General features: G+C 39.2%; 1 protein-coding gene and 1 pseudogene across 1 annotated transcript in view; one reads left to right on the top strand and one right to left on the bottom strand.

The window, feature by feature from the left end:
* Window positions 1-24,204, top strand: part of SH2D4B (SH2 domain containing 4B) — a 295,071-nt gene that overhangs the window by 198,061 nt on the left and 72,806 nt on the right. The window contains exon 5 of the mRNA XM_006903190.1: window positions 11,655-11,871. Coding sequence (XP_006903252.1) covers window positions 11,655-11,871 — 217 coding nt within the window. The remainder of the gene's footprint in view (window positions 1-11,654; window positions 11,872-24,204) is intronic.
* On the bottom strand, window positions 2,742-7,336 carry LOC102876338 (annotated as a pseudogene).

Raw genomic sequence — 24,204 nt, 5'->3', positions numbered from 1 at the left:
GACAGAGCAGAGTTTAGGGCTGTTGTACATAGGGTCGCTATGAGTCGCAAGCGACTCGATGGCACATAACAACAACAACAACAACAACATTGTTTTCTTGGTTTCTTTCTTTGAGCTCTCTTTGTTACTGTAGAAGAATCCCACTGATTTTTGGATATTGATCTTGTATCCTGCCGCTCTACTAAATTGACCTACTAACTCTAACTGGTTTTTTTTGTTGAGTCCTTGAGGTTTTCTGTTTATAGTATCAATACCATCTGCATAGAGTGGCAGTTTAACCATCTCTTTCTCAAACCAAACAGAATGTCTTTTATTTCATTGTCTTGATGTATTGCCCTAGCAAGCACTTCCTGTACAATATTGAATAGCAGTGGTGACAGTGGATATCCTTTTCTAGTCTCTGTTAGTAAAGAAAGTGCTTTCAGTTTTTCTCCATTGAAAATGATATTGGCTCTTGGTTCTGCTTACATACTTTTGTCTATGTTGAGGAAATTACCTTTTATTCCAATTTTGCTGGGTTTCTTAATCAGGAATGGGTGTTGAAATTTGTCAGATTTCTTCATCAATTATTAGGATCATATGGTTCTTGTTATTTGTTTTGTTAATGTGGTGAATTACATTGATCGGTTTTCTTATGTTGAACCATCCTTGCATACCTCTTATAAACTATACTTAGTCATGATGAATTATTTTTTATGTGCTTTTGGATTATATTAGCTAGGATTTTGCTAAGGATTTTTGTGTCTATGTTCATGAGATATATTGGTCTGTAGTTTTCCTTTTTAGCAATATCTTTGCCTCATTTTGGTATTAATTTTATGCTTGCTTCATAGACTGTCTCTGGCAATGTTCCTTCTTTTTCTATATTTTGGAATAACTTAAGTAGAATTGGTAATACATCATCTCTGAGTGTTTTGTAGAATTCAGCTGTGAAGACTTCTGGTCCAGGACTTTTTTTTTGGGGGGGGGGAAGTCTTTTTATGACCTTCTTAGTATCTTCTTTTATGATGGGTCTGTAAGTGTTCTACATCTCATCATGTCAATGAATCTCAAGAAATTTCCTCTAAGATTACAAATTTATCAAAGTAGAGCTTTTCATAATATTCCAATATTATAGATTTCATTTCCTCTAGTTATGTTGTAATGTCACTGGTATCATTTCTTAATCAAGTTATTTGTGTCTTCTCCCTTTTCTTTTGTTACGTTTGCAATGGTTTGTCAATTTTATTAACCCTTTCATAAAAGTAGCTCCTGGTCTTATTGATGGTTTCTATTATTTTACTGTTTTCTATCTCATTGATTTCAGCTCTTATCCTTACAATTTACTTTCTTCCAGAGGCTGTTGGGGTAGATTGTTAGTTTTTTTTCTATTTGATAAAAGTGCTAGATCATTAATTTTGCTTGTTTCTTTGGGGTTTTTTTGTTATGTGCCTATTGCTATGAACTGGCCCCTGAGGCCTTAGATGCATTCTAGAGGTTTTGATATGTTCTATTTTCACTATCATTTGGTGTTTTTTTTTATCTTCAAATTTAAATTTATTAAGGCATTCAGCTATGTCTGTCAGTCTACATCCAAATTTACTACTAAAAATAAAATAAAGTCACATCCCACATTAGGAATACCAAGTCTGAAAAACACTGAGCCAAGCCTATTGTATAAATAAATGACTAGTTTCTTTTCATATCAAAATTCCCATAAAAAATTATATTCCCCCCTCCCCAGTTCTACCTGTAGCCATGATGAATGTAAAAATTTAAATATGACATATCCTTGTCAAAGAAAAGGTGCAAAGTCTATTAACAGCTTTAAAAGTGGCATTTGCAGTGTGATCATACAGTTGTGTACTCATCTCCAAAGTGCAAATATTGCCATAATTTAACACTGTTTTGATTCAGTTGCAAGAATTAACATTACACAGGATTGCAAAGTACACCAAGGGCCTTTATCAGTACTCTAAAGCCCTCCCCACTTTGGTCTCCTACACTCCAATAGACTCCAAAGTGTTCATCAGAGTTTTCGTTTACTTCACATAGCCAACACAGTGTACAGTATATTAACAAAAGTTTCATATACATCAAAATATTGAAGACTCCATCATAAAGTTCAAGAGTCTCAGATTAGAGGAATGCACCCGCAAGGCCCAAGTGCCCGCCCGCCCCTCCCCTAAAGCACATCCAGAAGTATGCGCGAGCTTCAATCTTTCAATACAATCAATGCCTTTACATCTTTGATTTCATTTCAGTGTTGTACAAAACTCAAAATCACCTGACTGATTTCCAATTAACTGAGGGAAAGGGGAGGTAGGGAAAAGGGCCATAATGACTCAGACTTTCCTAAGAATGATCCTGTCCCATAGAAGTGACATGTCTTTTCCACTTCTGCCTGCTGCTTCCTCCCAGGCTATCCTCATGTTCCTATCCCATCTTTCCTTAGCCCCTTAAGACACTCAAATCTGATTTATCCCTTACAATTCAGGGGTCATTTCTGAAGTTGTTGAGGCTGAATTTTCTTGGCAAAAACCTCTACAGAACATCAGGAGAGAATACAGAAATACATTTTGAATAATAGCATACATTGCAAATTTTCTCCACAGTGTCCAGGGATGATGCAGGTCGTTTCCACTGAGAGCACTTCCTGGTTAGATCCTGGAAATGTCAGTTTCCGATCTCAGCATCTCACACACTGGTCAAATCACAGCACCAATTCTATCTGGAGTTAAACTCTCCAGAGTACCAATCCATTACTCTTGCTTCTTTTCTTCTTGGCTGGCCACAGCAGGACACACTTTATCTTTTGCACAGAGAGGATCTTCCTTGGGACTCAAAGGCCCTTCCTGGCTATCTGATCTCCCAGCAAAGCACTCATTACTGCCACTAAGACTTTCTTGTATCCTGGTCCCTCCTGGATGTTCCTGATCTGGGGGGTCAGTACCTTCCTGATGCACAATGTTTTGTTCAGCTCAAGCCTTAGGCTGTGGAACTGGCTCAGTTCCCAATCCTGGAGGCTGGGAGGAGTTCTGAAGGTGGCAGTGGCACAGAGGGCAGGTTTCCTGAACATACAGCCATTTCTTGAGACAGCCTGCATGGAAGAAACGACTGCAAGGTGTGATCACAGCAGATTTCATGTCCTGATAACAGCTGGCACAAATATCATTGTGTTTCTCGAGCTGCTCTTTTGTAGCAACAGGTAATGACTTGCTCTTATTTACAGCATCTCTACGAAGAAGAAAACTCTTCCACCCTAGCTGGGCCTGAAGCCACACATTATAGTAGGAATGAATAAAGATGATCATAGAGCCCATCATGGTCCATTCTCCAAAGATGGTCTCTGAGACTCCATAGACCACCATACAGAGGGCTAACAGAAACTCTAGCAGGCGGTGCGTGCCATTCACATAGTAGATGACATCATCCATGTTTTCCACGGGCTTTTTTCTGAATTCCTCAGCCATAAATAAGACATAAATGAAAAGTGTTCCCAGAACCTGAAGAGAGGTGAGGATGCTGCTGGAGATAATGATAAGAAGCCAAAAATCCATGTGGAAAAACTGGCAAATCATATATGCCATATAAGCAGGGAAAACCAATAAAAATAGGCACAGGCTATTTTTTATATTACGGAAGTGCTTCCATAAACTCTTGTCTCTAGATGCTCCCAGCGCCAAAACAACTGGATCTGCAATCTCTAACATGGACTGCAGGATAGAAGCTACCACAATGAAGAGGATAATACTGAGTAAGAATGCCCAGTGAACGACCTGTAGCTCTATAAGGCCAGTCTGCACTGCCAGGATTAAGAGTGTAACTCCTTCTGTTATGCCCCGATTCATGGCAGGATCATTCATGAAAGCCCTATAGCCCTGCAGGTAAAACTTGCAGAGCTTCAGAACACCCAAGGCAACAAAAGAAACCGTGAAGACCAAACCCAGGAGGGAGTAAGGGGTGCTACAGCACTCAGCAATACTTGTCAGAAAAAGGAAAAGAAGTCTTTCACGTGTTGCAGGCTGATCTCGAGTACTGAAATAGGAGTAAATCTGAAGAGCAAATAAGACAAGCCAGAAAACCATAAAAAGAACAGGAACTACTAGTTGATTCCACAAGGACATTCCTAAGGCTAGAAGGCCATACACCTCCACTACCTGAACCAATTTTCTATATGCAGACTTAGCAAGGTTATATGGTACTAAAAGATTGGACCCAATAAAATATAGAACTTCCAATCTAGTAAAAATCATAGCAAATTGTTGATGATAACAATAGTCTCTAGAGGAACAAGGCAGAGTTGTGCTAGCAAAGAAAGCATGTGAGCTGAAAAGAGCCAGATCTGCTTCGTTTTCATGACACAGGAGCATAAAGTACAGACCACCAGCTGACCTATTAATTAAGGCTGTGGTAAACCGATTCATGGAGAGAGGTTCTAAATACATTGGTCCTTCATAAGCAGACTCCAGTTCACTCCTAACATAGTCCCTTGAGATTTGATGTCCAGCATACAGGAGCAGGGCAGTCAAAAAAATAAAAGTAAAGCTGAACCAGATGCTGTCTGGGCAAGGTTAGTAGCACAACACTTAAGATATAACCTACATAATGCATATTAAGAGCCAAATACTTATATTGGAAAAGAGGATTGTTACTGAGGCTACTTCTTTGGATCTGGTGGAAAAAGGAGCTGACATCCTATCTGTACAGGACTTCCAGTAGCATGATGCTTGGCACCCTCAGGGCCACATTTAACACTGCCTCCAGTTTTTCCTTTGCAGCCACGTTTTGTTTTTTTTCCCTTGGAGCAGATCTCCGGCTGCGGCCTCCTTCCCTGTGGGGCGTCGCTGCCGGCGGACTGGCAGGCGGGCTCCGCGACTCCCCGGCTCTCTTGCCCGCCCTCTGGTTCTCTTCGAGCGGCGGGGGCCGGGACAGCGCGGTTCATAGCGGTTGCTCCATGCCGGGCCTTGGTTGCTGCGTCTTGGGAGGCGGCGGCAGCGGCAGCGGCAGCGGCAGCCGCCCGACCCGTGCGGTCACCATCGTCCGCGGCGGCGGGCGTTCGCGGGCGGAGCCCCTCAGCAGCCGGCAGCAGCAGTGGCAGCCATAATAGCCTTCAGCGCTCTCTCCTCCCGCCCCCGGCGCTCTGCGGTGATCGCGGCCAGGCTCTCGCCCACTATAATTTGTTTTAAGGAAATTTTTTATTTCTTTCTTTATTTCTTCTATAACCTGATCATTTAGTAGTAGGGTGTGTTATTTAGCTTCCATGCTGATGGCTTTATAAGCTTTATCTTCTTGTAGTTAATTTCTAGTTTTATGGCATTTTGGTCTGAGAAGATACTTTGTATTATTTCAGTGTTTTTGAATCTGTTGATGCTTACTTTGTTCCCTAATATGTGATCAGTTTTGGAGAATGTACCATGTGCACTTGAGAAGAAAGTAAATTGAATTTTAGTTGGGTGCAATACCCTGAATACATCCACAAAGTAGAATTGGCTAACTGTGTAGTTTAAGTCTTCTGCGTTTTTGTTAAGTTTCTTTTGAGTTGACCTATCCTTTGGTGAGAGTGGTGTGTTAAAGTCTCCTACCACTATTGTGATGCTTTCTATTTCTTTCTTCAATTCTGTTAACAGTTGTTTTATGTACTTAACAGGTCTATCATTTGGTGCATTGATGTTGACCATTTTGATCTTTTGATCAAATTGATGTTGACCTTCTTGATCTTTTGTGCCTTTAATCGTTATATAGTGGCCTTCCATATGTTTTTTGGTGATTTTCATTCTGAAGTTTATTTTATCAGTGATTAGTATGTCATTCTTGCTTTTTTTGTGGATCCATTTACTTGGTATATTTTTTTTCCAGACTTTGATTTTTAATCTATCTTTCTCTTTATTTAGTAGATGTATCTCATGTAGACAACATATTGATGGGCTTTATTTTTTTTATACATCCTGAAACTCTCTTTCTCTTGATTGGTGCATTTAGTTCAGTCACATTAAGTGTGATTATTGAGAGGCCAAGTTTTATCTTTGTCATTTTTTTGTGTGTCTTTTTTTTGTTTTTTTCTGGTTACTATGGTCCCTCCACTTTCCTTTGGTGTCTATGTGTGAAGGATTTCCCTTAAAAGATCTTGTAGGTTTGGTCTTGTTTTCACAAATTCCTTAATTTCTTTCCTGCAAAGGATATGGTTTCTCCTTAATATTTGATGGAGAGCTATGCTGAGTACAGGATTCTGCACTGACAATTGTTTCTTTCAACTTTCTGTATATGCCATCCCATTGTCTTCTTGCTGGCATGGTTTCTGCTGAAAAATCAGAGCTAAATCTGATTTCTTTTTCTTTGTAGGTGATTATGTTTTTCTTGGGCCACTTTCAGTATTCTGAGTATTTTACTTTGTTTTGGTGAATTTGACTATGATATGTCTGGATATTTTCCTTTTTGTCTAATCTATTTGGTGTTTGCTGAGCTACCTAAATATGGACTTCCTCATTTATCATAATACTTGGGAAATTTTATTTTAATACCTCTTTCACAATTTTCTCTGTAATTTTCTATCCATCTCAGATTCTGTAATTCTAATCATACATATGTTACTCCCTTTGATTCATCTCACATGATTCTAATATTTTCTTCATTTTCTTTATGTCTCTTCTCTCATTTTTCTTCTAGTATGTTTCTGTTGTCCACAGTCAACACTCTCGGCACCAGTAGCCAGGAAATTAAAAGACATATTGCGATGGGAGTCTGCTGTTAGGGACCGCTCCAAAGTACTGAAGAGCAATGGTGTCTCTCTGGAGACGAAGGTGCATCTGATACAGGCCATGGTCTTTGCTATCACTTGTTATGCATCAGAGAGTTGGACAGTGACTAAGGAGGATAGAAGGAGAATCGATGCCTTTGAGCTGTGGTGCTGGAGAAGAGTATTGAGGGTACCATGGACTACTAGGAAAACAAACACATTCATCCTGGAAAGGGTTAAACTGGGCGGCTCCCTGGAGGCAAAGATTCTGAGGCTCCATCTAACATACTTTGGACATGTTGTAAGGAGGGACAGGTCCTTGGAGAGGGACATCATGCTTGGTAGGGTGGAGGGAAGGCCCTCTATGAGGTGGATTGATTCAGTGACTGGGGTAATCGGGATGGGTGTGTTGGAGACAGTGCGATTGGCACAGGACAGAGAAGAGTTTAGGGCTGTTGTGCATAGGGTCGCTATGAGTCACAAGTGACTCGATGGCACATAACAACAACAACAACAACAACATGTTTCTGTTGAGTTTCTTGTCTCTCAGATCACTTATTCTCTGCTACATCTCTTCTGTTCTATTTTTTTGTCCTTCAAGCTATCAGACACTTCTGCCATGTCAGTCTTAATGTTCTGGATGCCATTTTCATTTCTTTCTGTTATTTCTAGTACTGTGTTGGCATACCATCTCCATCTTGTGATGATTTTTTTTAACGTTCTTGTATCTCATTAACTGTAGTTTCATTTCCCCCCTTTTTTCTTATTTTTATTTTCTTCCATATTTGTGCAAGTTCCTCCTCATCAATATATTTTTTTTTCTGGCTCTGTGTCTCTGGAACATTTCTTTTTTACTGTTTTCCATTGTTTCTTCGATCATTTCATTTATACCTTCTTCTGTAGCTGTCCAGATAACTCTTCCCCAGATGGAAGGACCTTCAACCTCAAGGACACCTTAGTCCTGTCTCTTTACAAGCAATGGAGAATGCTATCTCTTTGCACACAGTCCCACATCTCCTGACCTTTTGTCCTGCAGCTTAGTGTCTTCCTTTGTCTCTGGTGTGGTGGTAGAGTAAGACCACTTATTCATGCTGCCTGTATGCAGAGACTCACAGGTAAGCCCTCTGTCGCAGATAGCCGAGAAAATTCTTCCCTGTGTCCAAAGATCTGTATAGTTAAGTCTCTTGTCTTGTTTTGCCCCTGGGATTGCACTCCAGCTCAGAGACAAGGACTCCCAGATGGAGGGACCTACAACACCAGGATGTCTCAGTCCTCTCTCCCCACAAGCAATGTAGAGTGCTCACTCTTAGCATTGAGTTCCACTTCTTTTGGACCTTTTCTCCTGTGGCTTGATGCCTTCCTTTGTCTCTAGTGTGGTGGGAGATGAGAACCACCGATTTGCAGAGACTCTCAGGTCAGCCCCCTGTCTCAGAGAGCCAAGAAATTTCTTCCTTTTGCCCAAAGTTCTGCACACTAAAATATCTTGTCTTATTTGGTCCCTGGGATGGCCCTACAACTGAAGAGGCAAGGAACTAAAGAGAGAAGGACTTACAACACCAGGGATGCTTCAGTCCTGTCTCCCCCCAAGCAATGGAAATTGCTTACTCTTGGCACAGAGCCCCATCTCTGGCTGTTTTATAATAGTCTTATGCAGTATTTGTCCTTATGAGACTAAATTCACTCAGCATAATGATCTCTAGCTTCTCCCATGTTGTTGTTGTTGTTGTTATGTGCCGTCGAGTCATTTGAGACTCATAGCGACCCTATGTACAACAGCCCTAAACCCTGCTCTATCCTGTGCCAATCACATTGCCTCTGATAAACCCATCCCGATTACCCCAGTCACTGAATTAATCCACCTCATAGAGGGTCTTCCCCTCCTGCGCTGTTCCTCCACTCTACCCAGCATGATGTCCCTCTCTAAAGACCTGTCTCTCCTTACAACATGTCCAAAGTATGTCAGACGAAGCCCCAGAATCCTTGCCTCCAAGGAGTAGACTGGTTTAACCCTCTCTAGGATGAATCTGTTTGTTTTCTTGGCAGTCCATGGTACATTCAATACTCTTCTCCAGCACCACAGCTCAAAGGTGTCAATTCTCCTTCTATCCTCCCTAGTCATTGTCCAACTCTCTGATGCATAACAAGTGATTGCAAAAACCATGGCCTGTATCAGGCGCATCTTAGTCTCCAGAGAGACACCTTTGCTCTTGAGTACTTTGGAGAGGTCCCTAACAGCAGACTTTCCCATCGCAATTCATTTTTTTATTTCCTGGCTGTTGGTGCCAAGAGTGTTGGCCTATGCCCTGCTATATCCTGTGATAATTTTATTGTCTCTTACACACATACCCTGATCACCCCAGTCACTGAATCAGTCTGTCTCATAGAGGGTCTTCCTCTCTTGTATTGTCCCTCCACCCTCCCAAGCATGACATCCTTCTCCAAAAACTGGTTCTGCCTTGCAACATGTCCAGAGTATTTCAGATGAAGCTTTAGAATTCTTTCTTCCAAGGAGCAGCCTGTTCTCACCCTCTCTAGGACAAACCTGTTTTTTTCCCTAGCAGACCATGATATACTCAATGCTCTTCTCCAGCACCACAATTACAGTACATGCACATAAAAAGTGAAATGGAGAAACTTTGAGAAAGGAAACTAAGGCCATCTTTATCAAGTTGGGGCAGACTTTTTTAATAAAGCAGGCATTTTTAAAATATTGCTACATAGCAAATCAACCCAAAACTTGGTGACTTGAAGCAACAACATTTGCCACTGCTCACGATTCTGCAGAGCAGCAGTGTACACTAGACTAACTGGCAGTTCTTTGGTCTTGACTGGCAGTAAATGCTTTTGAAGAAAAGACAGGCTTCAAATGATAAGGTCAGCATTAATTTTAGAAGAGTCTCAGGACCTTTTCTATCTTAGCTACATGAACATTTTCTAGCTACTTAAGATCCACTTCTGCAACCTGTGTCATCTGTCTGCTGCTGAGTATTTGTCTTTTTCCAAAGGCCACTGATCTCTGTAAGCCACGAGCTTTAGTGTTTATTTTTAAAGAAATCTCATCTCTAACTACATGACCATTCTGTGGTTCTCTTAGTGTCTGGAATACACAGATACGAACCTGAACATGGAGCCCACTCTTTCTTTCTCTGACAAAGTAGGGCTCTGCTTCTCTGAATGCTAATGAAGGCCTTGATTCTGACATGTTAGAAATACTTCTAGATCTTATACCTCAGATTGACTTGGGAGTGATTTGGGAAGGTCTGCTTCATGATAATTCAGGCTTACTGCCTGATATTGAATTAAATATCCTGTATACATTCAGCATTCCAAAAATATGTATCACATGCTGACTGTGTTCTAAACTTTAGAGGTCTATAACCTGTAGAGTGACAGATAAGGTCTTCTTCCTCTCTCTTTAATGCACATACCTGCTAGTTCTTAATATCACTCACAGAAAACAAAAAAGGAAAACATGAGTGAAGGGGAATAGATTTCCAAGGCACAAAAAGGAAGGTGCCTGATCTAGCATATCTGCTGCCCCAGTTGGCAAATCACTATCTTCCCTCATGCTTCAATTTCTACATATATAACATTAGGATGGGCTTTTCATAAGAAAAGCAGGGTCTCCTATTTCACACATGTCTAACTTTTAAGAGAAGGAAGCTCGGGGGCTGTGTCTATGTGGTGCAAAGTACTTGCAGTGTTGGAGCCACTTGGGAATCATAAAGTGACCCCTGGAGGGTTGAGGAATTGCCTATAACAAGACAAATCAAGGGAAGGTCAAAGTCCAGGGCTTGGCACAGAGTGAACAGGAATGAGCATGAATGATGGTGGTAGTGTTCAGAGATTCTGACAATCTTGACAGGTACCCTTGAGCTGAATGGGGCATTTGGAATGGTTGTGATCTTGAGGGGAAGAGAAAGATATGAACAGTTTCCCTAGACAGCAATATATATGAAGATAACTTTTCTCTGCAAGATTACTTGTTATCCCTGGACTGAGGTGATGGGAACATACAGGTGACATCAAACTGTCATGAATATCTTTACTTCTCCTCCAGACAAGAAGGTTTCCTAGTAGGGCTGTAGCTGGGGCTGAGCTTTCCCTGACAATTTGGGTTCTGAGGTCCTATGCAGCCTACTGTGGGCCTTGGTGGTTGACTCTAGGAGTGCTTGTGTCCTAATCTGTGCGTTGTCAGCCTGGGTTGCAAATCTGAGTAGAAATGTAATTGGGCAAATAAATAAAATTGGGGTTTTGCCATCAGTTACTCCGATTATGACAGAGATGGTTTGCCCATCAGTGTGTTGTTTGTTCTTGAATCCAGAAGATTTATCTCCAAGACTGTATTGGCACTTTCTATGTGGTCAGAGGTTTCATACCTTTGTCAACTATTAATTTAGTTGACATATTATTATTCCCATTTCAAAGTTACAAGGCTTCTAATCCAGGAAAGACAATTCACATATTACTAAGAAAATAGTATGCAGATTCTATAAACAGTGCCTCGTTTCTACTACAAACAGTGCTAGCTCTTTTGACACACTATGTTATCTCTTCCTGGACTAAAAGGTTTTCTTACATGGCAAAGTTATTTACCTTTTTGAGATCATAGTATAAGATTGAGGTTTTAATTGTCTCATACACAATTATTTACACACTAGTTTAACTAACTTACAGGAGTAAAAACCATGGAGAAGTTGAACTTGGGTATAGTGATACTGAGACAAAGCAGGATTCTAAGTCTTATTATAGAAAAGATAACCTGCACTGAATGTTGAAACTTCAAGATTCTGAAACTTACTACAGAGAAGTTAACCAGTGATGAAAACTAAAAATCCAACAGAGTGCAAAACTTTAAACTTCATTTAACCTTATCTTGTGCTAAAATAGTCCTGAATTTTATTAATACTGTTCTTCAAATATATTTTCCTCTTTGCAGTACGCCGCTCCAAGGCAATGGATGAGGAAAGAAGCCATTGTGCTCAGCATGCCCGGGATGAGTATCAGCGCCATTCACTCCATGCTATCCAGAAGGGCACAGTTGCGGGTCTCAGTTCCATGTTCCAGGAGCTAGGCCAGAGCCACAAGGAAGAGACAAGACCCTACCACTACCACCCAGACCCTGGCCCATTGCTGCCCCTCAAGATTCCAGTTAGGTAGGTAGGGGCCCTTTAGTGGTCTGGTTGGCTAGGGGAAAGACTTTGAGCTTTGAGGACTAAGAGAGGGAAGGGGGCATTGCAAGGAAACAGTTATTTCAGCCTGAGTTCAGTCCTCAACTTGCTGTAAAATTTTAGATTTATCCTTTCTCCTGTTTGGGTTTTGTTTCCCAGTCTGTATAATGAAGGCTAGAGGTGGGAGAAGAGGGGGGCTCACAATTTCATATTTCTGTAATACTCAAGTTTAGGAACTCTTAGCCTTTTTGGAATCAAGGACAGCTAAGAGAATCTGAAGAATGCTGTGAACGCTTCCTTCCCCTGTTCCCAGTGCAAGTATGAATGCTCAAAAACATTTGCACAGAATTGGAGGCTCTTAGAAGTCTACAGACTCTCAGGTTGTGGTGTTTGTTTTTGTTTTTTTTAAAATATTTAATATTGGTTTGCATGCAAAATTCACATACATTGTATTTCACACTTTCTGTCATTCACATTGTGCTTCAGTGGTTTTTTTTTTTTACTTTATTTTTTTAATTGAGATTTTAATGGAAGTTTACAGAGAACTTGGATTTCCATTAATTTATTGTTGCATTTTTTTTTCTCCATACCCCCCACTCAGTTCACTTTTTTCTTTGGAAAAAATTTTTTTTCATTGTTGCACAATTTTCTCTACTCCCTCGCACACACACACCAGCTCACCCCAGTCCACTTTGCTATGCAGCTCTTATTCTGGATTGTTGTCATGCAAATAATACCCATTCATATATTCCTTTTAAACAGTTTTTTCCCTCATCTTTTTCAATGCAGTACAGTGACATTATGCAATGTTTGTCCTTTTGTAACTGAGGTATTTCACTCAGCATAATGTCCTCCAGGATCACCCATGCTGTATAACATTTTATGAGTTGCTTGTTTTTCAGTGCTGCATAATATTCCATTGTGAATATACCACAGCTTATCTATCCATTTGTATTTTGATGGACACTTGGATTTTTTCCAACTCTTTGCTATTGTGAACGAAGTAGCAACAAACATGGGTGTGCATATATCTGCTTGGGTGGCAGTTCTGGTTTATTTAGAGTATCTTTCCAGCTGGTAGATTCAAGACTTTTGGTCAGCTGCCCAACGTGGTACACACTACGCCACCAGCACTTGTTCTTAATTAATTTAAGAATTCTTTAATCAGTCTGAGTATTTAGCAGTGAGCCTCTGAGTCCTAAGAACTATCATCCTAATTACTGATGCTCACACATTGCTTATATATTATTCACCAATTTTACACATACGTTTTCATTAACATTTAGCAAAGCATTCCTGTTCCCTGCAAAACAACATTGTGATGCTCCATTTTTAAAATTTTTTTATTAATTTCAATGAAAATTTGCAGAGACTTTGTATTTCCATTCATTCATTGTTGTACTTTTCTCCCTGCCCACCCCTCCCCCCAAGTATACTACCCTCTTGGAAAAGTAAAAGAAAAATTCTTTTGTTGTTTTACAAACCCTCCCTAAGGTCCCCTCTTCTATGGAGCCTTCGCTCTGGACTTCTGTCATGACAAAAATACCTAATCACATATCCCTTTTAAACAGTTTTCTCCCTCATCTGTTTTAATGCAATATACATCTTTCTCAGTCTCCCCCCAACCCCAATGTCAGTCCTGTTTTACAACAGTGGCATCATGCAGTAATTGTCCTTTTGTAACTGAGATACTTCACTCAGCATAATGTCCTCCAGGGTCACCCATTTTGAATAATATTGCATGTGTTCCTTGTTTTTCAATGCACCATAGTATTCCATTGAGTGAATATACCACAACTTCTCTATCCATTCGTTTGTTGATGGGCACTTAGGTTGTTTCCAACTCCTTGCTATTGTGAACAAAGCCGCAATAAACATGGGTGTGCATATATCTGCTTGGATGGCAGTTATGGTCTCTCTGGGGTATATTACCAGTAGTGGAATTTCTGGGTCAAATGGTATCTCTATTTGCAACTTTTTGAGAAAGCGCCATACTGCCTTCCACAGTGGTTGCACCATTTTATACTTCCACCAACAGTGAATAAGGGTTCCAGTTTCTCCACAACCTCACCAGCATCTGTTGCTTGCTGTTCTTTTAAATTTTGCTATTCTGACTGGGGTGAGATGATATCTCATGGTTGTTTTGATTTGCATATCTGTTAGAGCTAGGGATTTTGAGTATTTCTTCATGTGCTTGTTAGCCATCTGAATGTCTTCTTTGGTGAAGTGTCTGTTCATATTATGTGCCCATTTTTCTATTGGATTATTTACCGATAATCTATTGGATTATAAATATATATATTGATTTTTTTACCAATATCTTGTTGTGGTGTGATGCTGCATTTTTATGAAAGAATATTTTTAAGGTAATTTGAAAATCACAGTGTTAATGTGTGTTAGGGTTTTTTAAAATTTATTTTACAAAGCACACCTTCTGCAAAGTGTTTCTACGTAACAAATACCTCAGACGTTCTTGGTGGAAAAAAAACATTTAAAATCTTCCCTCAAAATGTTCTTTCATTATATTCACAGAATTCCAAGATTAGTATGCCTGATTAACAAAACAAAAAAGGAAAAATTTTGAAAGAAGGGTATGTTAAATGGTAATTAACTCTCTTTTATCTGGAAGGATTACGGTAATTTGTTATTTGCTAGTCTGCTTGACAGATGTGTGGAGTTACAGTTGTTACAGAACACTGTTGATGGTTTATCTGATAACATTAATTCAGGCTTAAAATATTGAAATTGCTGGGTCAAATGGTATTTCTATTTCCAAATTTTTGGTGAAGCACCATACTGCCTTCCATAGTGGTTGCACCATTTTACACACTTGCCAACAGTGAATAAGGAAATTGGGAAATTTCTCCACAACCTCACCAGCATTTGTGCGCTGCTCTGTTGAACTTTGCTATTATTACTGGAATGAGATGATATCTCATAGTTGTCCTGATTTGCATCTCTCTTAAAGCTACGGATTTTGAACATTTCTTCATGTGTTTGTTCGCCATCTGAATGTATACTTTGGTGAAATGTCTGTTCATAATCTGTGCCTATTTTGCACTTGATTTGTATGCCTTTAACTTATTGTGATGCTCAAGTATCCTATAAATTCTCGCTGTAAGTCTAGAATATAAATATAAGTATAAAATTTAGTATTCTGTATATCTAGATATAAGTCCCTTATGAGACATGTCATTACCACATTCCCCCCCCCCCAGTCTGTGTCTTCATTTTTACCCTGTTGGAGAAGTCTTTGGATATGCATAGATATTTGATTCTTAGACTATCTCATTGTCCTGGTTATAGGTTTTTCAGGATGCTTGGAAGACTATTCATTTTGTGGATTAGGGCTTCTAGCATTCTTCCAAGATTTTCTCTGATGATGTTTATAATGCTTGGTTTTACTTCTAGGTCCTTGATCTACTTTGAGTTGGTTTTTGTGTATGGTATGAGTCGTGGGTCTTGCTTGAATTTTCTGCAGATAGTTTTCCAATTTTTCCAATACTATTTGAGATTGTTAATAGCTTTAGTTGGCTCCACACTCAACACTTTTGGCACCAGCAGCCAGGGAATTAAAAGACACATTGCAATGGGGAATTCTGCTGTTAGGGATCTCTCCAAAATACTGAAGAGTAATGGTGTCACTCTGGAGACTAAAGTGCACCTGATACAGGCCATGGTCTTTGCAATCACTTGCTGTGCATCAGAGAGCTGAACAATGACGAGGGAGGATAGAAGGAGAATTGATGCCTTTGAGCTAAGAAAATGAACAGGTATGTTTAGAGAAGGTTAAAACAGGCTTCTCTTTGGAGACAAGGATTCTGAAGCTTCATCTGACATACTTTGGACATGTTGCAAGGAGGGAGCAATCCTCGGAGAAAGATGCCATGCTTGGGAGGGTAGAGGGACAGTGCAAGAGAGGAAAACCCTCTATGAGGTATATTGAATCAGTGACTGGAGTAAACGGGATAGGTATGTTGGAGACAATGAGGTTGGCACAGGATAGAGCAGGGTTTAGGGCTGTTGTACATAGGGTCGCTATGAGTTGCAGGTGACTTGATGACACATTACAATAGCAATATTTGTTAAAGAGGCTGTCATTTCTGAACTTGACTGATTTCATCTTGTAAAAAATAATTTGACTATCTGTAGATTAGCTAATTTCTTACATCTCAATTTTATTATATTGATCTATGCCTGTCACAGTACCAGTACCATGTTATCTTAACCACCACGCCTGTGTGTAGGATTTGAAATTAGGGAGCGAGATGCCTTGCACCATGTTTCTCTCTCTTTTTTTTTTTTTTGAGGGGTGCTTTTCTTATTTAGGTTCTCTTTCTGTTCCAGACGAAATTGAAAATGTATTGCCTTTTCCATTTCTTTAAAGAATGAAATGGGTATTTGTATTGCAATTGCATTGAACTTGTAGGTTGCCTTTGGTAGAATTGTAATTTTCGCAATATTGAGTCTTCCTATCCAAGAGCATGGTATATTCTTCCATTTCTCCAGGTCTCTTTTTGCTTCTTGGAGTAATGTTTTGTAATTTTCTTTTAATGTGTTCTTTGTGTTTCTAGTTAGATTTATTTCCAACTATTCAATCTTGTGATTAGCTATTGTGAAGAGTATTGTTTTTCTTAGCTCCAGTTCTCTTTGAACACTGTAGTGAAATCTAATTGATTTTTGTATGTTGATTTTGTATCCTGCCACTTTGCTGAATTGGTCAACTATGTCCAGTAGTTTTCTCACTGAGTCTTTAGATATCATCTGCATATAGAGATAATTTTACTTCCTCTTTTCCAATTTGGATACCTCTTATTTCCTTCTCTTGTCCTATTGCTATCACTAAGATTTCCAATACTATGTTGGATAGGAGAGGTGATAGTGGGCATCCTTGCCTAGTTCCTGTTCACAAAGGGACTGCCTTTAATCTCTCTTCATTGAGAACAATGGCTCTTGGGTTTGCCTAAATACTTTTTTACGATGTTGAAGAAATTTCCCTCTATTCCTATTTTGTTGAGTGTTTTAATCAGGAAAGGGTGTTGGATTTTGTCAAAGGCCTTTTCTGCATCAATTGAGAGGATCATGTGATTTTTGTTCTTTGCTCTGTTTATATGATGAATTACAATAATTGTTTTTCTTATGTCGAACCATCTTTGCATACTTGTTATAAATCCCACTTGGTCATGGTAAATTATCTTTTTATATATCATTGGATTCTTTTGGCCAGTATTTTATTCAGGATTTTTCCATCTATTATCATGAGAGACATTGGTCTACAGTTTTCTATTTTAGTGGAGTTTTTACCTGACTTAGGTATCAAGGATAATTTTGCTTCATAGAACAAATCTGGAAGAATTCCATCTTTTTCTATTTTCTGAAATAGTTTATGTAGAATTGTTGACAGATTTTCTCTGAATGTTTGATAAAATTCACTTGTAAAACCATTTGGTCCAAGGTTTGTGTTTTTGTTGTTGTTGTTTGTTTTGTTTTGAAGTTATTTTATTACTTGTTTAATTTCTTCTTTTGTAATGGGTCTGTTCAGGTGTTCAGTTTCGGTCTGTGTCAGTGTAGGTAGGTGGTGAGTTTCTAAGTATTTGTCCATTTCCTCTAGGTTTTCATATTTATTTGAGTATACTTTTTCATAATATTCCATTGTTAATTTTTTTATTTTAGTTGGTTCTTTTGTGACATTGATCCTTTTACCTCTTATTTGGTTTATTTGTGTCTTTTATTTCTTTTCCTTTGTTAATATTGCTAATGCTTTGCCGATTTTTTTTTACCTTTTTAAAAACCAGTTTCAATTGTTCTTCTGTTTCCTATTTCATTTATTTCTGCCCTAATTTATGTAATTTCAGGTTTTTTAGAAAATGTTGGCCTTTCTTGCTGTTCTGTATCAATGATCATTTTTTCCTTGACTTTTGATGTGTTTGTTTATGTTTATAAATTGACCTCAGATTACTGCCTTGGCTGTTTTCCAAAGGGTTTGTGACGTTGTGTTTTCATTGTCATTTGTTACAATAAGCTTTTTAATTTCATTTTTTAAAATTTCTTCCTTTACCCACTCATATTCAAGCAAAGTGTTGTTCAGTTTCCAAATGTATGGTTTTTATTCCCCTCCTTTATCTTCTTGTTATTAATTTCTTATTTTGAAGCATTGTGGTCTGAGAATATGCTTTGTATTATTTCCATGTTTTTGAATCTACTGATGCTTGCCTTGTGACCTAGAATGTGATCTATTCTAGAGAATGTTCCATTCACTTTGGAGAAGAAGGTATACTGTGCTTTTTGGGAGTTCATTGCTGGCCCCGGTCTCTCCTCAGAGGCCTCCCACCAAAATCTAAGTTTTCAAAGGATCCACTGCCCCGCTGCCTGCTGAAACTCATAGTTCTGTACCTGTATGTTCAATTCTTCAGTAACTTTTTTTAGTTTCTTTCTGATAGTTCTATCTTTTCTTGAGAGTAGTATATTGAAGTCTCCAACTACTGTAGTAGTGTTGTCTATTTCCTTTTTCAGTTTTGTTAATGTTTGCTTTGTACATTTTGCTGCTCTGTCATTTGGTGCATAGTTATTTATTATTGTTATGTTCTCTTGTTCTATTAACACTTTAAGCATTATGTAGTGACCTTCCTTGTCCTTTCTGATGGTATTTGCATGGAAATAAATTTTATCAGTGATTAACTTTGCTACTGTTGCTTTTTTCTGGTTGCTATTTGGTTGGTATGTTTCCCCCCAGCATTTTAGATTTAGTTTTTCCTTTATTTTCATTTTTCAGGTGTGTTTCTTGTATCCAATCTGCCACTCTTTTTCTCTTCAGTGGTGCATTTAAACCATTCACATTCAGTGTGATTGTTTTAAGGTAAGGTTTTATTGCTATTGAGGTTTTTTTAGTTCTTTTTGATGTTGTTGCTGGTTACCTTCATTCATCCTGCTTTCTGTGGTACCTCTGTAAGGAGGACGTCCCTCAATGTTTTTCTGTAATGCTGGTCTTATTTTTACAAACTCCCTTAGAGTCTACTTTTCTGAGAATAACATGATCTCTTCTTCATATTTGAAGGGCAGTTTTTCTGGGTACAGGATTCTTGGTTAACAGTTGTGTTCTTTGACTGTTCAATATTTGTCATTCCACTGTCTTCTTGCTCACTTGGTTTCTGTTGAGAAATCAGCACTTAATTTTATTTGTTTTCCCTTATAGGTAACTCTTTGTTTCTTGCTGGCTGCCTTCAGAATTCTCTCCTTATATTTGCTTCTGGCAAATTTGACTATGATATGCCTTGGTGTTTTCTTTTGGGGTCTATTCTAGATGGTGTTCACTCAGCTTCTTGAATATAGACTCTCTCATTCTTCATTATGCCTGGAAACCTTTCTTCTAGTAATTCTTCCACAACATTTTTGGTGCCTTTACTTGCTTCTTACTGTTCTAGGATTCTGATTAGCATGTTATTCCTCTTGATGGTGTTCCACATTATTTTTAGGCGTTCTTCATTTTCCTTCATTTTTCATTCTACTTTTTGTTCTTGCAGATCAGTTGTGACAATTCTATCTTCTATTTCACTGGTTCTGTGTCCCATCTCTTTAGCTCTGTTTATATATCTCTCCAACATGTTGACAGCATCTGAAGCATTGGTCCTCACATCCTGGATTATGCTTTCTTCTTTTTTCAGAGCCTCTAATGCCTCATTTGTTTTATCGACATTGTTTTGGATTGGATTTTCTTGTTGTTTGTTTGTTGTTGTTTTTTAATGTTGCTCTTGTTTTTTGCTTGCAGTGTCCTGTAATTCTTTAAGTTTGTCTTTCACCCACTGAAAATATTCAATAATTGTTCTTTTGAATTCTGTGTCAGAAATTTCCATCAGACTTTATGGCTTCAGAAAATCCATTGATACTTTGTCACTTTTCTTGGTGACACCTATTTTGGGTTTGTATAGGGTATGAGGTAGTCTACTTCTGTGACATTGCTGTTATAGAGTTTTTCATGTCTCAGGCCTTAGCAGGCTTTTGGTCTGAATGCTTTGGCTCAGAAAGTCAATGCCACAGAGGAAGGCAGGACAGCTACCCTGCTTGATTTTCTCTCTGAACTTTTGATTCAAGGGAAGACTTGCTTCAGTTGAGGAGAAATATGGTCTATGAATTAACAGCCTCCTCCATCAGGTAACTGCTGTGGCTTGTCCAGTCCAAGGTGCCTGGTGCTAAAGGCAGCTCAGGCTTTGGGAGGGGGTAGGAAATTAAATGGGTTCACCTGTGGTACTGATGTCCCTGGTGTAGTCCAGAGGGGCAGCAGTGTGTCATCCTCCAGGCATTCAGAGCTGGGACATTCAGACATTGGGGTCAGGTCCTCCACATGATGGAAAAATATCCTCCAGGCCTTGGGGTCAGGCTTCCAGTTGGTGGGCGGAAGCATCCAGGTGATGGGGCAAGGTCCTCCAGGCAGTGAGTTTGGGGGTCCAGGCAGTGGTGCAAGGGCCTCCAGTTGAAGGAGGGATACCGGCAATAGGACCAAGGTGTAGTGCTCTAGGCAAGAGAGCAGTCCAAGCCACACTTAGAAATTTTTAAGACAGGTACAGAGTGAATTGATTGGGTACAGGGCAATGTGATGTTGCAGTGCCATATTTTATAAAATTAATCATCACTTAACTATGCTCACCATTACCCTATCTTTTTAGGTCCTGGTGAAATCTTTCCCTTGTCCTTTACCTATTCCCTCTACCTACCAAATTGTTTGACTCTGTGATTTCCTCCCTACCCACCCTCACCCCTCTACTCCCACTCCTTCCCCACTTGAACCCCTATACACATTTTACTAGTTATCCTTCTGTTTTTACACTAATGGTCTAATGCAGAATGTGTCCTTATGAGACTGAGTTAGTTCACTCAGCATAAATCTTAACATGGAAATAGCCCAAATGTACTACCACAATTGAATTTATTGAGAAATTGTGTACATTCACATGATGGAATACTAGGCAACAACTCAGGAGCAATGATTTTGAAAAATACTGTATAACTTTGAGGAGACGATGTTGAGTTTCAAAGACTTTAAACAGCTTAAACATGGTGCAGGACCCCAAGAGGAGAACTTATTGCTCTTTGTAATCATGTTGATTCTAAAGGATTTGTAGATTCACTAGAGGCTGAAATCTAGAGTATTCTAACATATGCTTGCCATGGAAGATGAAGGGGAAAGGTTTGGCAAGGATGCTGAAGTGATCTTTCACAAAAGTCAGACCACTCAGAGACAGCAGTCACAGAGGCCTGCCTCCACTTTCCACTTGTTTGAAGCCTCAAACTTTTGTCTTCCTTTCTCTCTTCATCATTGCTGGGCTTGATGATATCCCAGGGTTGATGAATGAGCACTTCCAGCTTCCTAACCTCGCCTAATCTGAACTTTGCTTCAACTGAGTTTGGAATTATGCATAACCCTTTCTCTTTGCCCCAGCCTAGGGAGATTGTCCTAATTCTCTCCCTCCTACTGTCTTCATTTTTATGTATCCAAAATTATGAAGCATAAACACAGAAATGATGGGACTGCCCATCTTGACCTGCATCTTCTCAATCCCCTCTCCCCATAGATAACCGCTAAGCTTAGTTTCTCTTATAGTCATTCAGTTTTTTGTTCTTTTGTGAGCAAGGCATCACAACAATTTGTACACATTCAGTGACATTGATTACATTATTTGTGTACCCATTCTTCTTATCCTTTTCCTACATCATTACATCACCATTAATATCATCTCATGCTTCATAACAAACATTCTCCATTATCTCCCCTAATGGTAAGCACTAATAAATTTTTATATTAGCATATTTGCTTGTTTCTTTCAGATGGGATGATATTTTCCCTTTTGCTTATTTGACTCATTTTACTCAGTATGTTTAGAATTTTATCCATGTTGTGACACATGCATCAGTACTTCATTTTTCTTTAAGTCCCAAAGTTTCTTTTTGTAATTATGGACTTGACGTCCTATTTCGCTTCTTTTCCTTTTGTGTAATTCTGCACTTTGATTTTTATCTCATTTAGTTGCATTTTTAAGGTCTTTTTATTATCAACTATTGTTATTGTTGTTGTTACACTCCTTTGAGTCACCTGTGACTCATAGCAACCCTGCATACAACAGCCCTAAACCCTGCTTTATCCTGTGCCAATATTATTATCTCTGTCATACCTACCTCCATAATCCCAGTCACTGAATCAATTCTTCTCATCGAGGATTTTCCTCTCATGTGTTGCCCTTCAACCCTTCCAAGCATGTAGTCCCTCTCCAAGGACTGATTCCACTTTGCAACATTTTCAAAGTATGTCAGACAAAGCTTTAGAATCCCTTAATTTATTTGTTTAATTTTGTTTACAGTTACGTGATTTCCATTGTAGGGATATACTATAATTTGTTTCACGAAGTCTATTAAATATTCCTTTCAGACAGTTTTTTCCCCTGCATCTGTTCCAATGCAGTATTTATTATCTACTTGCATTTTTTAAAATTTTTTATTTTTTTATTATTATTTTTTTTGTGTGTGTGTACCGTCAAATCGGATCTGACTGGTACAGGAGGAGATTGTCCCTCCTTCTCCAGCAGAGCATCTGGTGGTTTTGAACCACACACCTCTAGGATTGCAGTGCAGCTTCTTGCCACTAGGCCACCAGAGCTCCCTCTACTTGTATTTTTAAGAAGAGGCCAATAACTAAATGGTTATTGAGTTACAAATGGCCTTGGTATAGGCTTGACTCTGAGCTGGTTGCTATAATAATCAGGAGTGCTGGACCTCCAGTGAGACACTGAGAAGGACTGGGGACCAGGGACTGCAAATGGCTGCCTTAGGGGCTATATGCTTATACCTGCACTATTTTCAGCTCTACAGGCTGACCTTGACTAGCAAACTCCTTCATGGTTATGTGGAGTATTGGAGATATACTGCTGATAGGAGGGTGTTCTGGGTGCATGAAAGGAACATTTTGGTCCCTTGGCTCCCTGGAGAACCCTACTGAACATATATATTCAATGAGTTAAATTCTCTGCTTCAACACAGATGGATGAACATATATCAATTTCCTTTGCTATTGATAACCTCTTGTCTTCTGAGAAGTATGAGTCCTAGAAATGAGAGAATGTTTTCCCTCCTCAACAGTTAATGATGTAGTGCATAATGGATCAGATTTTTGAAATGATGATCAGCAGAGATGATGGCATGGGATAGGATAAAGTTCAGATCTGTTGTACATAGGGTCTTTATGTTGAGTTGTGCCCAACTAGAGGGCATCTAACAACAACAATAGTTGAATTAATTAGAAACAAATTTTAAAAAGGCCAAATGGATTAATTCTGGGGCTTTCAAGGAAGCTTATGATCAAAGAGTTTATTACAGTACAAACAGATTCTGTAATGGGATAAGCTATCCATAAGGTGATAGCTGGCATTTTTTCTTTTAAACCGCGACAACAATGGTGCGTTCTTTTATTTTTTTTAATTTTTTTTTATTTTTGTGTGAGTGTACCGTCAAATCAGATCTGACTGGTACAGGAGGAGATTGTCCCTCCTTCCCCGGCAGAGCATCTGGTGGAGAATGGTGCATTCTAAATACCACTCATGGATGCTATTGTTGACTGTTTTCTAGCCAGCACTGACTCACAGCCATGTGCAGCAGGACCAAACCATTGTGGTTCATAGCATTTTCACTCGTTAAGATTTGGAAGTAAGTCCCAAGGCTGACCTTCCTACTCTTAGTGTGGAAGCTCCAGTGAAATTTGTTCGGCATTACAACAACATGGAAATCACCACTGACAGGGTGAGATTTCTACCACTAAACCAGATATGCCTCACCATTAAGTAGATAACAATTGTAGAACAAGAATTTACCAGGTTCTTGTGATTCCCTTGGAAAGCAGTGAAAAGGCTATAATTATCTGAAGTGATCCCAGGGCCTTTATGTTCCTTAGATCCCGAATTTTATGTAATAATTTAATGCAGTGTTGTTGCTGTGTGCCATCGAGTCACTTGCGACTCATAGCGACTCTATGTACAAGAGCTCTAAATGCTGTTCTATCCTGTGCCAACCTAGCCATCTCAAACGCACTTATTCCCACTGCTCCAGTCACAGAATCGATCCATCTCACCAAAGTTCTTCCTCTCCTTCGCTTCCCCTCTACTCTGCCAAACATGATGTCCCTCTCCAAGGACCAGTCCCTCCTTGCAACATGACCAAAGTATGTCAGATGAAGCTTCAGATTCCTTGACTCCAGGGAAAACTCTGGCTTCACCCTCTCCAGGACAAACCTGTTTGTTCTCCTAGCAGTTCATGGTATATTCAACACTCTTCTCTAGC

The sequence above is a fragment of the Elephantulus edwardii genome, unplaced genomic scaffold, assembly GCF_000299155.1.
Source record: "Elephantulus edwardii isolate Elephantulus edwardi_28Jun2011 unplaced genomic scaffold, EleEdw1.0 scaffold00531, whole genome shotgun sequence".
NCBI lineage: Eukaryota > Metazoa > Chordata > Mammalia > Macroscelidea > Macroscelididae > Elephantulus > Elephantulus edwardii.
Note: the sequence above shows the minus strand (reverse complement) of the source record. Positions and strands in the feature narration are given on the sequence as shown.